Raw genomic sequence first — 11,768 nt, 5'->3', positions numbered from 1 at the left:
ATGTTTTAATAACAATTAACTGAACTGAGACATCTTGAGCAAAACCTAACAAAGAACATTCTATTAGGAAGCCCAGACTGGACAATATCAACAAGATGGAAACAACAGGTAAACCTATGAGAGGACAAACACGTTAATAAATTGGTTTAATGAAGACCGAGGCATCATCTAAATGTGGGTACAAAAAAAGAAGCAACTGAAAAAATAAAGGATACAATAATTCAATATTTCTGTGTTGACCCTTGTGAGGATAAGCGGTTCAGATATTGGCTGGATGGCTGGATGGATGGATTTATGGAGTGCTTATTGAAAGCACACCATGTACTTCACAACCTAAACCAAAAATAATGTCTCATTGTCTCATTTTGGCCTGTCACGCATTCTGGAATTCCTGGAAATTGCTTTTAGGGAAGTAAAAGTCCATCCTTGAATTCTGTTTCCAGGAGTGAGAACCTGATGAGTCAAAAAGAATGTACTTCAATTTTGTTTTTAAAAGCTTAAAACAATGGGAACCTATCATGCTTAAAAATGAACAAGGTCCTTCTTCAACAATGGATTTCGTTACCCTCCTGACTGTCCAAAGCCACCCTCACATTTGCACCGCAACAGTCGCCTCTGCTTCTGAGAAAGGTGTCATCACTGTCCTTGACGTTACCGGTTTTCTGTGAACAACGTCTGTAATATGGATTGAGCGACAGTCGGGCAGACTGACACTTTATTTCTCTCAGAAGATAGATCAAATCAAAACCTATCATAAAACAATTCCAAATAATAATAATTCATCATTAGCAATAGTGAGCCCTCATGTCTTCCCCTCACTACACCTATCAACCTTCTCTTAAGTTTTCTTCAAGCTCCCTTGCCTGGAAAATATGCTCAAATTCAGCCTGATTATTGATGGGAAGTTATAAAGGAGGAGATCTTGTTTTCATCGCAAAAACACCCACATTCACGTTGCTGCCAAGTCCACCCCGGATATCAAACATGAGTGGAGCGTTTGCCTACATTTTGCACTCTGTACATTACATGCTGAAAATAGTAATACATTCTTGCACAACTTGTCTTGATGTAGAGTAGTGGATTTGGAGATGATGTAATACTGGCCCCGATTGCTAACATTGCGGAACCCTCCATTTTCCCAGGTACGCTTTTGAATTTATGGTGACTGGCACATAATAATACATAGACAAGGCCTTCAGGAAAATGTATTATATTATTCTACCGCTACCATGTTCGTCTCTGGAGAGGACTAACAGCAAGGTTCACCTACAAACGGCATAGAATCCAGGTGTTCCTGTGATAAAATAAATAAATAAATAAAGCCTCAGCCTATAAGGTGACTGTAGCAATCTTCGCTGTGTCACTGCACATCAGAAAAACAGGAGTGGAAATTTAAGATCAGATTCCATAGAGAAGGTTAAGCCATGAGACATTCTGTCACTCAGGTCCAAGAATCGAAGTGTAGTGGAGAAAGGTGTACTCAAAATGGGAATTTTCTTCTCTCAAAACAAAATCTAAAAATATGAGCCGGGAAAAAAACAAGCCAGCAGAAAGAAATCAGACAAGTAGATGCACGGAGCGGCATTAGCTCAAAATCAATAACAAAAATAAATAGTATAGTGTAGATTACAACATGCTCTCCATAATTTGGAGGAAGAAAATAATTTTTTGTCATTCATGTATTTATCCATTTTTGCACTGAAGCATCACATTTTCTGTCTTTAGGCGATAATGCTTGTTATTTATTGATATATTAAAAAGCTACTAATTTTTATTGGCTGATGATGATATTTATAATACTTTTAATTGGCATTGTCAATTACATAAAGCAATATCTTTGTCAGGGTATATTTTTTAAGGTTTTTGCTAGTGCTGTCATAGTTAAAGCGTTAACTAATTAATTAATCACAAAATTAATAGTATTAACGCAGATTAATCGCACAATTAATTTTGATCACAGATGATCCTTTATCTTGACAGTCGATGGTTATATTAAAGGTAGCACAGGTTGTGTTTGACCAATAAACATAACTACATGCATTAAAGTAAAGCACTTAATAAATGTTTGCGTATGACATTCAGAATATTTGTTCTTGTCAAACTATTGGGGTCATTTTTATTCCATTTTAAATTATGCAAGGATGAGCGTGTGCAGCCGATCCAAAATTCTGAAGACGTCCTCATAACATTAAAAGTCGAAATAATTAACACATAATTGGTGTTCTTTAAATTTGACCTGCAAAAAACATTGATTAATAAAAAGCCTTTTTAATTAGGCAAATAATCATGATTAATCAAATTTTCAAGATAAAAAAAAATTAGCGTTTGACAGCTCTAGTTTTTGCACAATTATTCAATGCAGACACCAAACGTAATGACCTTTAAACCGTTTTTAGCCACATTTGCTGTAGATTTAACGTTGCATCCAACTAGATATCCGGAGGGAGGTATTTCGAACTCTGTCATAAATTCTGAGTAATTCTTTAAAAAGAAAAAAAAACAGGCCGTTACAACACGCACACACACACCCCCCCCCCCCCCCCCACACACACACACACACAAGCTCTGTAGTAGGTCTTTACTTAATGAGCTCCAAATGCAGCTCTTCCCTACTGCGCTGAATAGGGGGTGAGCGATGGACACATTAGCGAGGGGATGAGGAAGGAGGGGCGCAAGATGAGAGAGAAAAAAGTTTGATTTCAAACATCGAAGGAGAGATGGAGGAGCGGATGCGTGGCTGGAATGTGTTATCAATGTTTGTTGGTTGTCAAATGTGCTGTGAATTTGTTTTTGTTTTTCCTACTTCAACACACGTCGCAAACTGGCAGTTTCACATAAATTCAGTTATGAGTTCACAGTCATGTTGAAGTTATGCTCACTTGAAATTTTCATTGTTGGCGGACTTTATGGTAAATGGAGATTAATCTTACAAATATTTATTTTGTCTCATGAGCAGACTCCTCTCTTTTTACAAGTCTTGTGCGTAAGACAAGCAAATTTACTTCCTCTTTGGTTTATTGTGTTTTATCATTGTGTCTCTTCTCGATGCACTCAAAACACTTTAACGCCTGATTTCGCAGCCGCTTATCCAAGAACCATCTTTATTCGCCAGCCAATGACTTGTGACATGTTGCTTTTTAGTTAACAAGAGCTAAAAGTCTTTTCATCACTTTGTACCTCATATATAACACGTTAGCACTGCTGCAGTCCAGCCTCCATTTTATTTGATCATGAATCATCATCAGCATATGCTGGATTGGCTGGGAAAATATTTTTATGTTTCATGTCAGCATTACCCACATGAGTGAAGTGATTATGTTAAGAAGGGAAAGTTGTGAATGTGTACTTTTGTAAGTTGTAACCACACAGATTATGGTTTTATTCTTTAAATATTATCTGACACTATTATGTCTTGAAAAGAACGACTGTATATCTTTTTGCCAGGAAATCAGGAACCATTGTGAGAAAAGAAATGATGGCAATGCATTGTCATCCGTGCATATGATTAAGCGTATCTAAGTACATGATGCGGTGGCTGAGAGTAACTATTTGTTGGTGGTCGTTTTATTTGAGGTAGCAATGCAACAATGTAGAAAGAAAAAAGTACATATTGTGGATAAATACAGTATTTACTGTAGCTTTAGCAGGCAGCACAGCAGACTAATGTCTGCCTGACATTTCTGAGGTTTGAGGTTCCAACTTCAATTCACAATTTGTGTGGAGTTTGAATGTTCTCCCCGTGCTTAGTGGGGTTTTTCGGCTGGGGCAGTCTTCAGCTAACTCAGCTAACATCAACAATAACGAACAAAAATACAGCCTGATACTTTTTTTTTCCTATATGAAAACCACAATCACACAAAAACACATTTTTTCCCGTAATAGTTCATTGACTGTGATAAGACATGAGATTTTCAGGCATCCTTGGTCGGGAAGGGGCGAACATCAGGACAAAAAAAAACATTGTCTTTCTGTATGTACCCGGGGTGATGATATGTGGGGGATTTACCATCATGAACTCTGCCTACTAGTGACGTTGAAATGTAAGCTATCTTTAATGGAATCAGTACAGTCAATCAATAACACAGACTGTTGTGTGTCATTTTCCTCTTACGTCTTCTGATTGTTTTTTCTTTTATTTTGTTTTCTTCCTCGCACCAGAGACTGGTCACCCTCCTCACTAGTCACACACACACACACACAGACGGACACCATGTTGTCTGTGCTAGCTGTGACTCCACTTCCAATTACTTTGCAGCTACGGCAGCCGGACCCTAAATAGGTTGTAGCACCAAATAGGCATGTCTGCTACGGATCACACAGTGGGAGGGAGATAAAAAAAAAAAAAAAAGGAGGCGGAGGGAGGGAGGAAGACGAGCGATTTGCTGGAGAGGAGATGAAGAGTGAAATTGAAGAGGATGAAAAAGGCATTTATGTTTGGCTCAGGAAGAGGACAGAAGAGATGTGTCAGGCAGGCAGGAGGAGGAATAAAGATATGATGCCGGGTGGAGGAAGAGGAGAAGAGAAACAAAGCAGATTTCCGTGTGTTTGTTGCATTTTAATATTGCAGGTACTCAACGGCTGTGTGGAAGAAGAAGAGTGGGAGATGAGCGAGGACAGGAGAGGAGGAGGGAGGAATGGAGCAAGGAATGAAAAGTCAAAATAAAGGCAAGTAGTGGGTGAGAATGAAAAGAAGTTGTAATTTTCTACACAGATTAATGCAAAGACCTTAAAGAGCCTAATGCAAAAATATATAGGGCAGATTTAAGTGGCATTAAAAAGGATTACATCACGTCAAAGTTATTTCAAAGACCTGAGTCTCACAGGCCTCTCCGACACCATCAAGTGTGATTTGTGTCCCACAATAAATGTCAACAAGGACTGTAATTGTGAATCATGTGATATATACTGTGAACTCATCTGAATGTCATACATTTCATGCTATCAAGATGCAAAATCTAAATATGATCAAATAGCTACAATAGAAAATGTGCATTTGTACAACACTGAAAAGAAAACAGTCCTATGGGGATAATTGTGAAAAATGAAAAAGCTAAGTCATGATAGTCATTATCAGTATCAAAATGGATTTTTAAATTGTTTGAAATAACCACAGGTACTCTTTTGCTGGCTTTATCTGAGCGAACCACACGTGTATTTAACATACATATATTTCTATAGCACTTGTTCGCATTAGAGTCATGGGTGAGCTAATGGCTATCCAAGTTGAGTTTGCCAAAATTTTAACCAAAGAAAATTTGATTTTTTGGCAAACTCCTGAACACAAAACCACTTATTTTCCTGTATCTAACCTATTTCATCAAATTACCTGATGGATATAAGTCCAAAAGCATGTTGCATTTACGTTCACGTTGCAATTTTGACGTTGCCCCTCCTAGCTTAGCGTTGCCAAAAGCATGCAGCTCGAAAGCAGTGATCATACTGTATCTGTGAGTACTCCCCTATAAATGCAGTAGCCATACCTTGCCAGTGGGGGGCATATCAAACAAACAAAAAACAACCGTACTATGGTCAAGACTTTAACAGCGCGTGACCCCTGGGAATACGTTTTTTGTTTTTGCTGTACAAGAATAAAGACTAATTCCCCATCCACTACAGTAGGTGGCAGTGGTGCTCCCATTGTCGCTCGTCTGTAGAGTTGTACAATTTTATAGACCAATGATACTATTTATAGTTGTGGCGGAGAGTTGGGGAAGGGGGTGCAAAATACTTTATTCTCTCCTTTATTCTAATTGAGAAGCATTCTTCCAGAGAAATAAATTCTACTCCTGTATATGATTCATTTACCTCTGTTACTTTATTTTTGTTTCATACTCAGATTAAATTTTTCACAAAGATTGACGCTTTCTGGGGTTGGTCCATAAACCAAAAAAAATACAATAATCAAATCCAAACATTTAAATGTGACGCGTGTATGGTTACAGGTAGGCCAAGCTTTCTGTTTTGACAGCTAAAGTGACCTCTCATCTCAAGTCCTGCACAGAACACAAAGCAGCAGGAGAAAATGTGCCCTGGTCAGCTATATTTATCCTCACCTCTTCCCCTCCATCAGCCAAAGTGAGTTTGACTCTTGACAAAATAAAAGCCTGTAAACTCCCGCTTCTCTTTGCCGACATTTTACCAATCTCTGAGACGGTGCGAGTCTGTCCATGTCTCGATATTTTCGGCATAAATCTCTTGTGTTCTTTTTTGACAAGTGTGGGCGGGCGTCTTGTCTGTGTGTGTGTAGGTAAGTGACTGCTGCCGTGTGAGTGTGTGTGTAAGGCCACTTCCAGACTCTGCATCACCATTTGTCTCAATTTAACAGTGCTCAATGCGCGACTCCCCCCTGCGCTTGCGTTGAGCGTGTGCAGCCATCAGAGGCTGTAGATATATAAATCATTGGTAGGAGATTACTGCTGTTTTATTATTCATGATGCAGGCCTTTTATTACCACTGATATTTATCTCTTCACTATCTGCCTTGACCTGCAAGAGAAAGAGGGATGAGGGAGGAGAAAGTGGAGGGTGGGCCAAGTCAGTGTGTTTGAAAAAGGGTGGGAGGATTTCGCTGATGTGCACATAAATACATTTGTTAAGTGGGCGAGTGTGGTTGGGAATTAGTGTGCATGTTACCTTCTATTTTCCTCCCGTGTAAACTCGCAGCCTGCACATAAAAAAACGAAAGTGTTGATGACAAGAGCAAAATTAGCGCTCATGGCAAGTTGAAATTGTTCAGTGTTTCAGGTTTTGTTTTATTTTTGAAATGTTGCTACTCTTTTTATAGAAGCAATTAGAATAGCAAAATGTCCTCTCTTTTTTTCTTTAAAAAAAATATAATAATACGTGTTAAAAAAAAAGGAAATTTTGCTATTCTAATTGCTTCTATAAAAATAGTTGGGTCACTCATCATTTGTCAAATTTAACAACAATGAAAATCTTTTGTCACCTGCCAATTTCTGAAAATGTGTGTGCAGGGCTGGACTGGCCATCTGCCATCCAGGGCAGACGCTCGGTGGGCCGGCGTCTTTTGGGATCAATTCCCCCACACCTGTGTTGGCAAAAAAAAATTGGGGGCATGATAAACTGCCGTCTAGGTGCCCACAATTTTGCTTGGGGCCCTAATTTGGTCCATTCCCTGGATTGCTCATGTATATAAAAATGTGTATAAATTTTGGGGCCAAAATTCCAAACCAAAACGCCAAACCTTCAAGCTAAAGGGCTGTCATGCTTGACGTCACTCCTGACCTCACAAGACCTCAGGTCAGCCATTCATTAAAGTTGGGATTCTTACTTTCATATACAAGGATTGTTACAAAAAAAAATCATAAAACGTAATACATCAAAAAGTGAAAGACTGGCATTCAAGGCATTTGCGCTGTCCCAATACTTTTGTCCAACATGACCATAGGAAACACTCATTTTACAATGATAGTTTTTATGTTGAGAATTTTATCCTGGAGTGGCTTTTCTCATAACATCAATTATTTTGAAATCTGAATACTTTATTTGTGTTTATATGGTAACGACAAAATGGATACACACTTGCGCATTAAGATGCATTAAATATGCTGTGTTAAACAAATACAAATATAGAAGTAGAGAGAATAGTAGAAACACGAATAGAAATGTGTTGCTTCTAATTCACTTAAAACAGAGATGAGCCCATTGCACAACCACAGTGATGTTTGGTTAGCCTACATTGTGAGAATCGTGTTGTTGTTTTTTCCATCTCTGTAATTTAAGCTTTCATAAATCTCCTCCCTGTTTATGGCACAGGTGCACCCAAAGGGCTGTCTCACTCAGTCTTTAGACATTTCAACATGCTAAAAACTATAGTTAAATGCACTAAAGGCTCATATTTATTGCCCGTGAACAATCTATGCTTACAAAACGTAAACCTTAAGTTTCTCTCACATTATACTGATGGTGATGACAAAAAAAGTCGTTGTATGTCTGAATTTAAAATATAAAGGGGGGGGGCACCGACACAGGGAGCAAGTTTATCGTCACCCTGCCACGTCGAAGCTTAGACTACCATCTTGTGGCTAAGAATGGTAAAGGATTTGACTGCACTTACTGTACAGCAATTGCAATTCATTGATGTATTTACGTATTTCATTTTCATGCAGGTGTAGTCGTTGAATCATTTCAAAGCTGTTGTGTATCCCCTGTTTGTGGTGATCCCAAAATAGAAAGGACTAAATTTCTCATCGATCACTTAAAATTCACAAGACTCTCAGGGCTCTTCATCTAAATATTTCTTCTTCATCATTTATTTGGTTTCAAAGGAGCTGTGCTGAAAGTTTGTTTATAGAATATTTAAGCACCACAAATATTCATTTTCAACTATAAATTGCTATTCCCTTGTTAATGCAGTGACACAGCAGTCATCCAACTAAATTGACTATTAAAACGTTAGTGTGAAACTATACTAACATCAGTCAAAATGACACTATGCGTAGCATTTTGGATGTCATTTTCAATCAAAGGGGGAATACATAAAGCAAGGTAAGCCTCCATAAGTTTCCTAAAGAAAAAAAAAGTTAAAACATTCTCCTTCATTTGTTTCCGCACGCTGAATTTGAGGATGCCTGCGTCCAGGTCCTATGAAAAGCTCAGGCTTCTTCATTGGGTTTATGACTGTGGCTGTGACTATGAAGTTAATGTGGAAATACATCGGCGACTTGGGCACATTGAATACCTTCTGGAGTCTGGTCATCGCAGTCTGGTAGTTCTTCTTGGATTTAGATTTTCCATTGTAGGGGGTGCAACGCAGCCATTTTTTTTTCTGTACTTGTGCATGACAACATTAAAATATCTAAAATTTTCACAAGGCCTAATGAGTATGCAACGTTTGGTGAGCTTTTGTGCATGTTTAATCATGTTTAATAAATCAAAAAATAGCATTCATTGTGCAAAAAATAATAATCGTAAATTAAAAAAAAAAAAAAACTTTTACAATAGGGAATAATAAAGCACATACCAGAGAGCTAAAATGGAAAAAAATAATAATAATATAACCCTTCTTTTCTTTTTTTTACTCTTCACATGAAGGTAAGGCTCTGCCTCCCCGGACACACATACACACAGTGGATCATACAACACTCACACTCTTGAACATACATGCATTAAGGCACACAAACGCACACGCACATGAAGTCAGTCATCAGGTTCGATGACGCACTGCTCCACAATGTCCCTGAGGTTTGGATTCTCCATGGCAGCTGCCACTCGTTCCTTGTCGTTGATCTGCTTGTTGACTGGACGCAAACACAGAAATACAAATGAGAAAACTCATTGTCGGCATAATGCTTTCATTTCACATGACTTCATCAATAAATAATCAAATTATACAAGTGAATTGAAATTAATTATCTCATGAGATAAATGAATGTAAAAAAATAATAATAATCAGAAATTAATACACATTTGAATAAACCAATTTTAAGTGAAATAGTTCTAGATTAATACAAGAACTCCCCATGCAAGGTTCATACTTCATACACACACATACGCGACATTAAATACATCACATGCACTTAAAAGCAAAGTGACTTACTGTCCTCTTCGGTGGAGTGTTTTCCTTCACTGATGTAAATCTCCAGCTGATGAGAAACAAGTAAGTCATGTGACACAGTGACTATATTGGGAATCCGTTTCTACCGTCCCACTCCCTAATCACCATACAGAGATTTTTACATACAGTAGATCAGTACCTCGTTTATTGCGCGGGTTATGTTCCGGAACACCCAGAAAAAAATGAACCACAATATGGCACGGAACGACAGTAGTGGATAGCGAGTGATTCCCAACACAGTCAATGTAATGGTAACAAGTTTCTGTGTTGTCATGCACTCACTTTGTGTTTGTAGGGCAGACATCTTTGGAGCTTGACTTGTAAACACAAACCTGTGCACACATGCAATAAACAGTGATGAGTTATTAACATTGTTTTTTAGTTTTAATTTATATTTTAGCCGTTTTGGATTTAGTTGACTCAGTGTAGGCTCAATGAATTGTATTCTTGTCTGTGTTACTTTCATGAGGAAGGGCAACGAGTTCAAACATTCATTTGTTATCTAATGGGAGGGCCGGGATTCTGCTGTGTCGGAAGGGAGTCAGGCTTATTATTATTGTATTTTTTCTAATCTGATTTATACCCATGGGAACGGATTCTCTTGTATTCATTCAGTTGTAACCAGGTGTGTTGTGGGCTGACTTTTTTATGAACCCTCTTTGTGAATAAATAATGATGTGGGCTGGAGAGAAGACACACATTTGAACAGAGCACTGCTTGGGTGACTTCATTTGTGTGATCAGAAGCTTCTGGTAATTATTTACTTTTGCAAAGGAACTTCTTCAACAGAATCTCACCATTCAGTTAATTGAACACGCAAAGAGTACAATACTTAATATTGTATACTCTAACAACAGTCAGGATGACACAAAAGTGGAGGGCAAGATGAGGCCAAGATGAAGAAACTGACCAATGAGTGTGGCCAGGGAGCAGTGTGGGACGGTCGGGGAGAACTTGATGATGATGAGGTACTCGTCGTTGCCTAGCTCCTGGACCTCCACGCACTTCTCTGACACCACGTCCAGCTCCTCAAGCGTGTTGGGCTTCTCCGGGTCTCGGATGGATCGAATCACGTCTGGCTCAAAACACAGGAATACCTTTTTTTGTAATGCTTATACTTCCCCACGTTGGTTTTATTAAGTGCAATTACTGAGTGTACTAGCGTCCGTGTGTTAGATGGCTGCCCTTAAGGGGCGTGGCTTCATGAGCGACATTGTTATATAAACATCTGAGTGTGCACTGGTGAGGTGACTGTGGCTTTTCTTGCCCACATTACTCAATTTTTTTCTTCACTAGAGCGGAGGCATATCCGAAGCTCGCAACTCAAAGCAAAACAACAACATAAAAAAATACAAATGACCAAGAGAAGTCTCGTAAATAAACAAAACTCGTAAATTGGGGAACTCAAATACACTATATTTCTACAAGAATAGTTATGAAACCTAGAAAATACATGAATGAAATTAGATTACCTTAAATTGTGGGTTGCAGCGTCTACGACAAGAACAGCCGTTAAATAAAATACTGGAGTTTGGTGTGGGACTTGATTACCTTTGCGCATTATACATTAAATGTGATTGCATTGGTAAGAGTGACTTTAAATTGATTAAAATGAATCTGCTGATTGACTCAACTTTTTTTTTAAAGATCCGCTTACACCAAATTTTAAACCGATGATGACTTTATATTTATTCACGTTACTTGTCGTTCAAATGATCATCGTGTCATTACTTGACCTCTTTCTTAACCTACCGTAAACTTCCAGGGCTTTCTCTTCCATTATTGCGCTCCTCAGAAGAATTCTGGCGTCAGTGTGGCCCGAGGTGGCGGTTAACAAGCACTGTGTGTGATGGTCATGATAACAGGCAGAAACATAAAATGCAGAGAGAAAATAAGTGACTTCGACTCAACAGAAAGACAGTTGACACAACGTCAACATCAGACATATGTCAACTGTTCTCAGATCAGCTCCAGATAGCAGCCACAGGCTGACATTTTGTTTCCGTCAAAAGTAATCGATGATGCTCGATCGATCGTGCTAGCTGAAACCGACTCATCAGAAGAGCAAAAAAGTCTCCATTTGACTTACTCGGTCTCAGGCTCAAACGTTTCCTCTGACTGCTATTTACACTACATTTTTGTTTTATTTCAATAACAATAAGTATTTTGTTAGCTGCGACCGATCACAGTGC

General features: G+C 38.5%; 1 protein-coding gene across 1 annotated transcript; it reads right to left on the bottom strand.

The window, feature by feature from the left end:
* Positions 1 to 8,359: 8,359 nt before the first annotated feature.
* On the bottom strand, positions 8,360 to 11,574 carry ciao2a (cytosolic iron-sulfur assembly component 2A). Its single transcript, XM_086073865.1, has 5 exons — positions 11,329 to 11,574; positions 10,487 to 10,651; positions 9,859 to 9,908; positions 9,559 to 9,604; positions 8,360 to 9,259 (listed from the first exon to the last, which is right to left on the bottom strand). Exons 1-5 carry the CDS (start codon positions 11,354 to 11,356, stop codon positions 9,159 to 9,161), a joined length of 390 nt encoding a protein of 129 aa, XP_085929991.1. The 5' UTR covers positions 11,357 to 11,574; the 3' UTR covers positions 8,360 to 9,158.
* Between the last annotated feature and the right edge of the window lie 194 nt (positions 11,575 to 11,768).

This window comes from Leptonotus elevatus, chromosome 4 (assembly GCF_054856555.1).
Source record: "Leptonotus elevatus isolate MCC_2025b chromosome 4, RoL_Lele_1.0, whole genome shotgun sequence".
Lineage (NCBI taxonomy): Eukaryota > Metazoa > Chordata > Actinopteri > Syngnathiformes > Syngnathidae > Leptonotus > Leptonotus elevatus.
This window is presented reverse-complemented; position numbering and strand designations above follow the sequence as displayed.

Bases quoted from the DNA above. Each gene is read 5' to 3' on its own strand.
- ciao2a (XM_086073865.1), bottom strand. From the start codon at position 11,356: ATGGAAGAGAAAGCCCTGGAAGTTTACG. The intron at 9,605-9,858 runs GTGAGTGCATGA...GTTTCTCATCAG, and splicing joins GTCTGCCCTACAAACACAAA to CTGGAGATTTACATCAGTGA. The intron at 9,260-9,558 runs GTAAGTCACTTT...GTTTGCGTCCAG, and splicing joins ACACTCCACCGAAGAGGACA to TCAACAAGCAGATCAACGAC.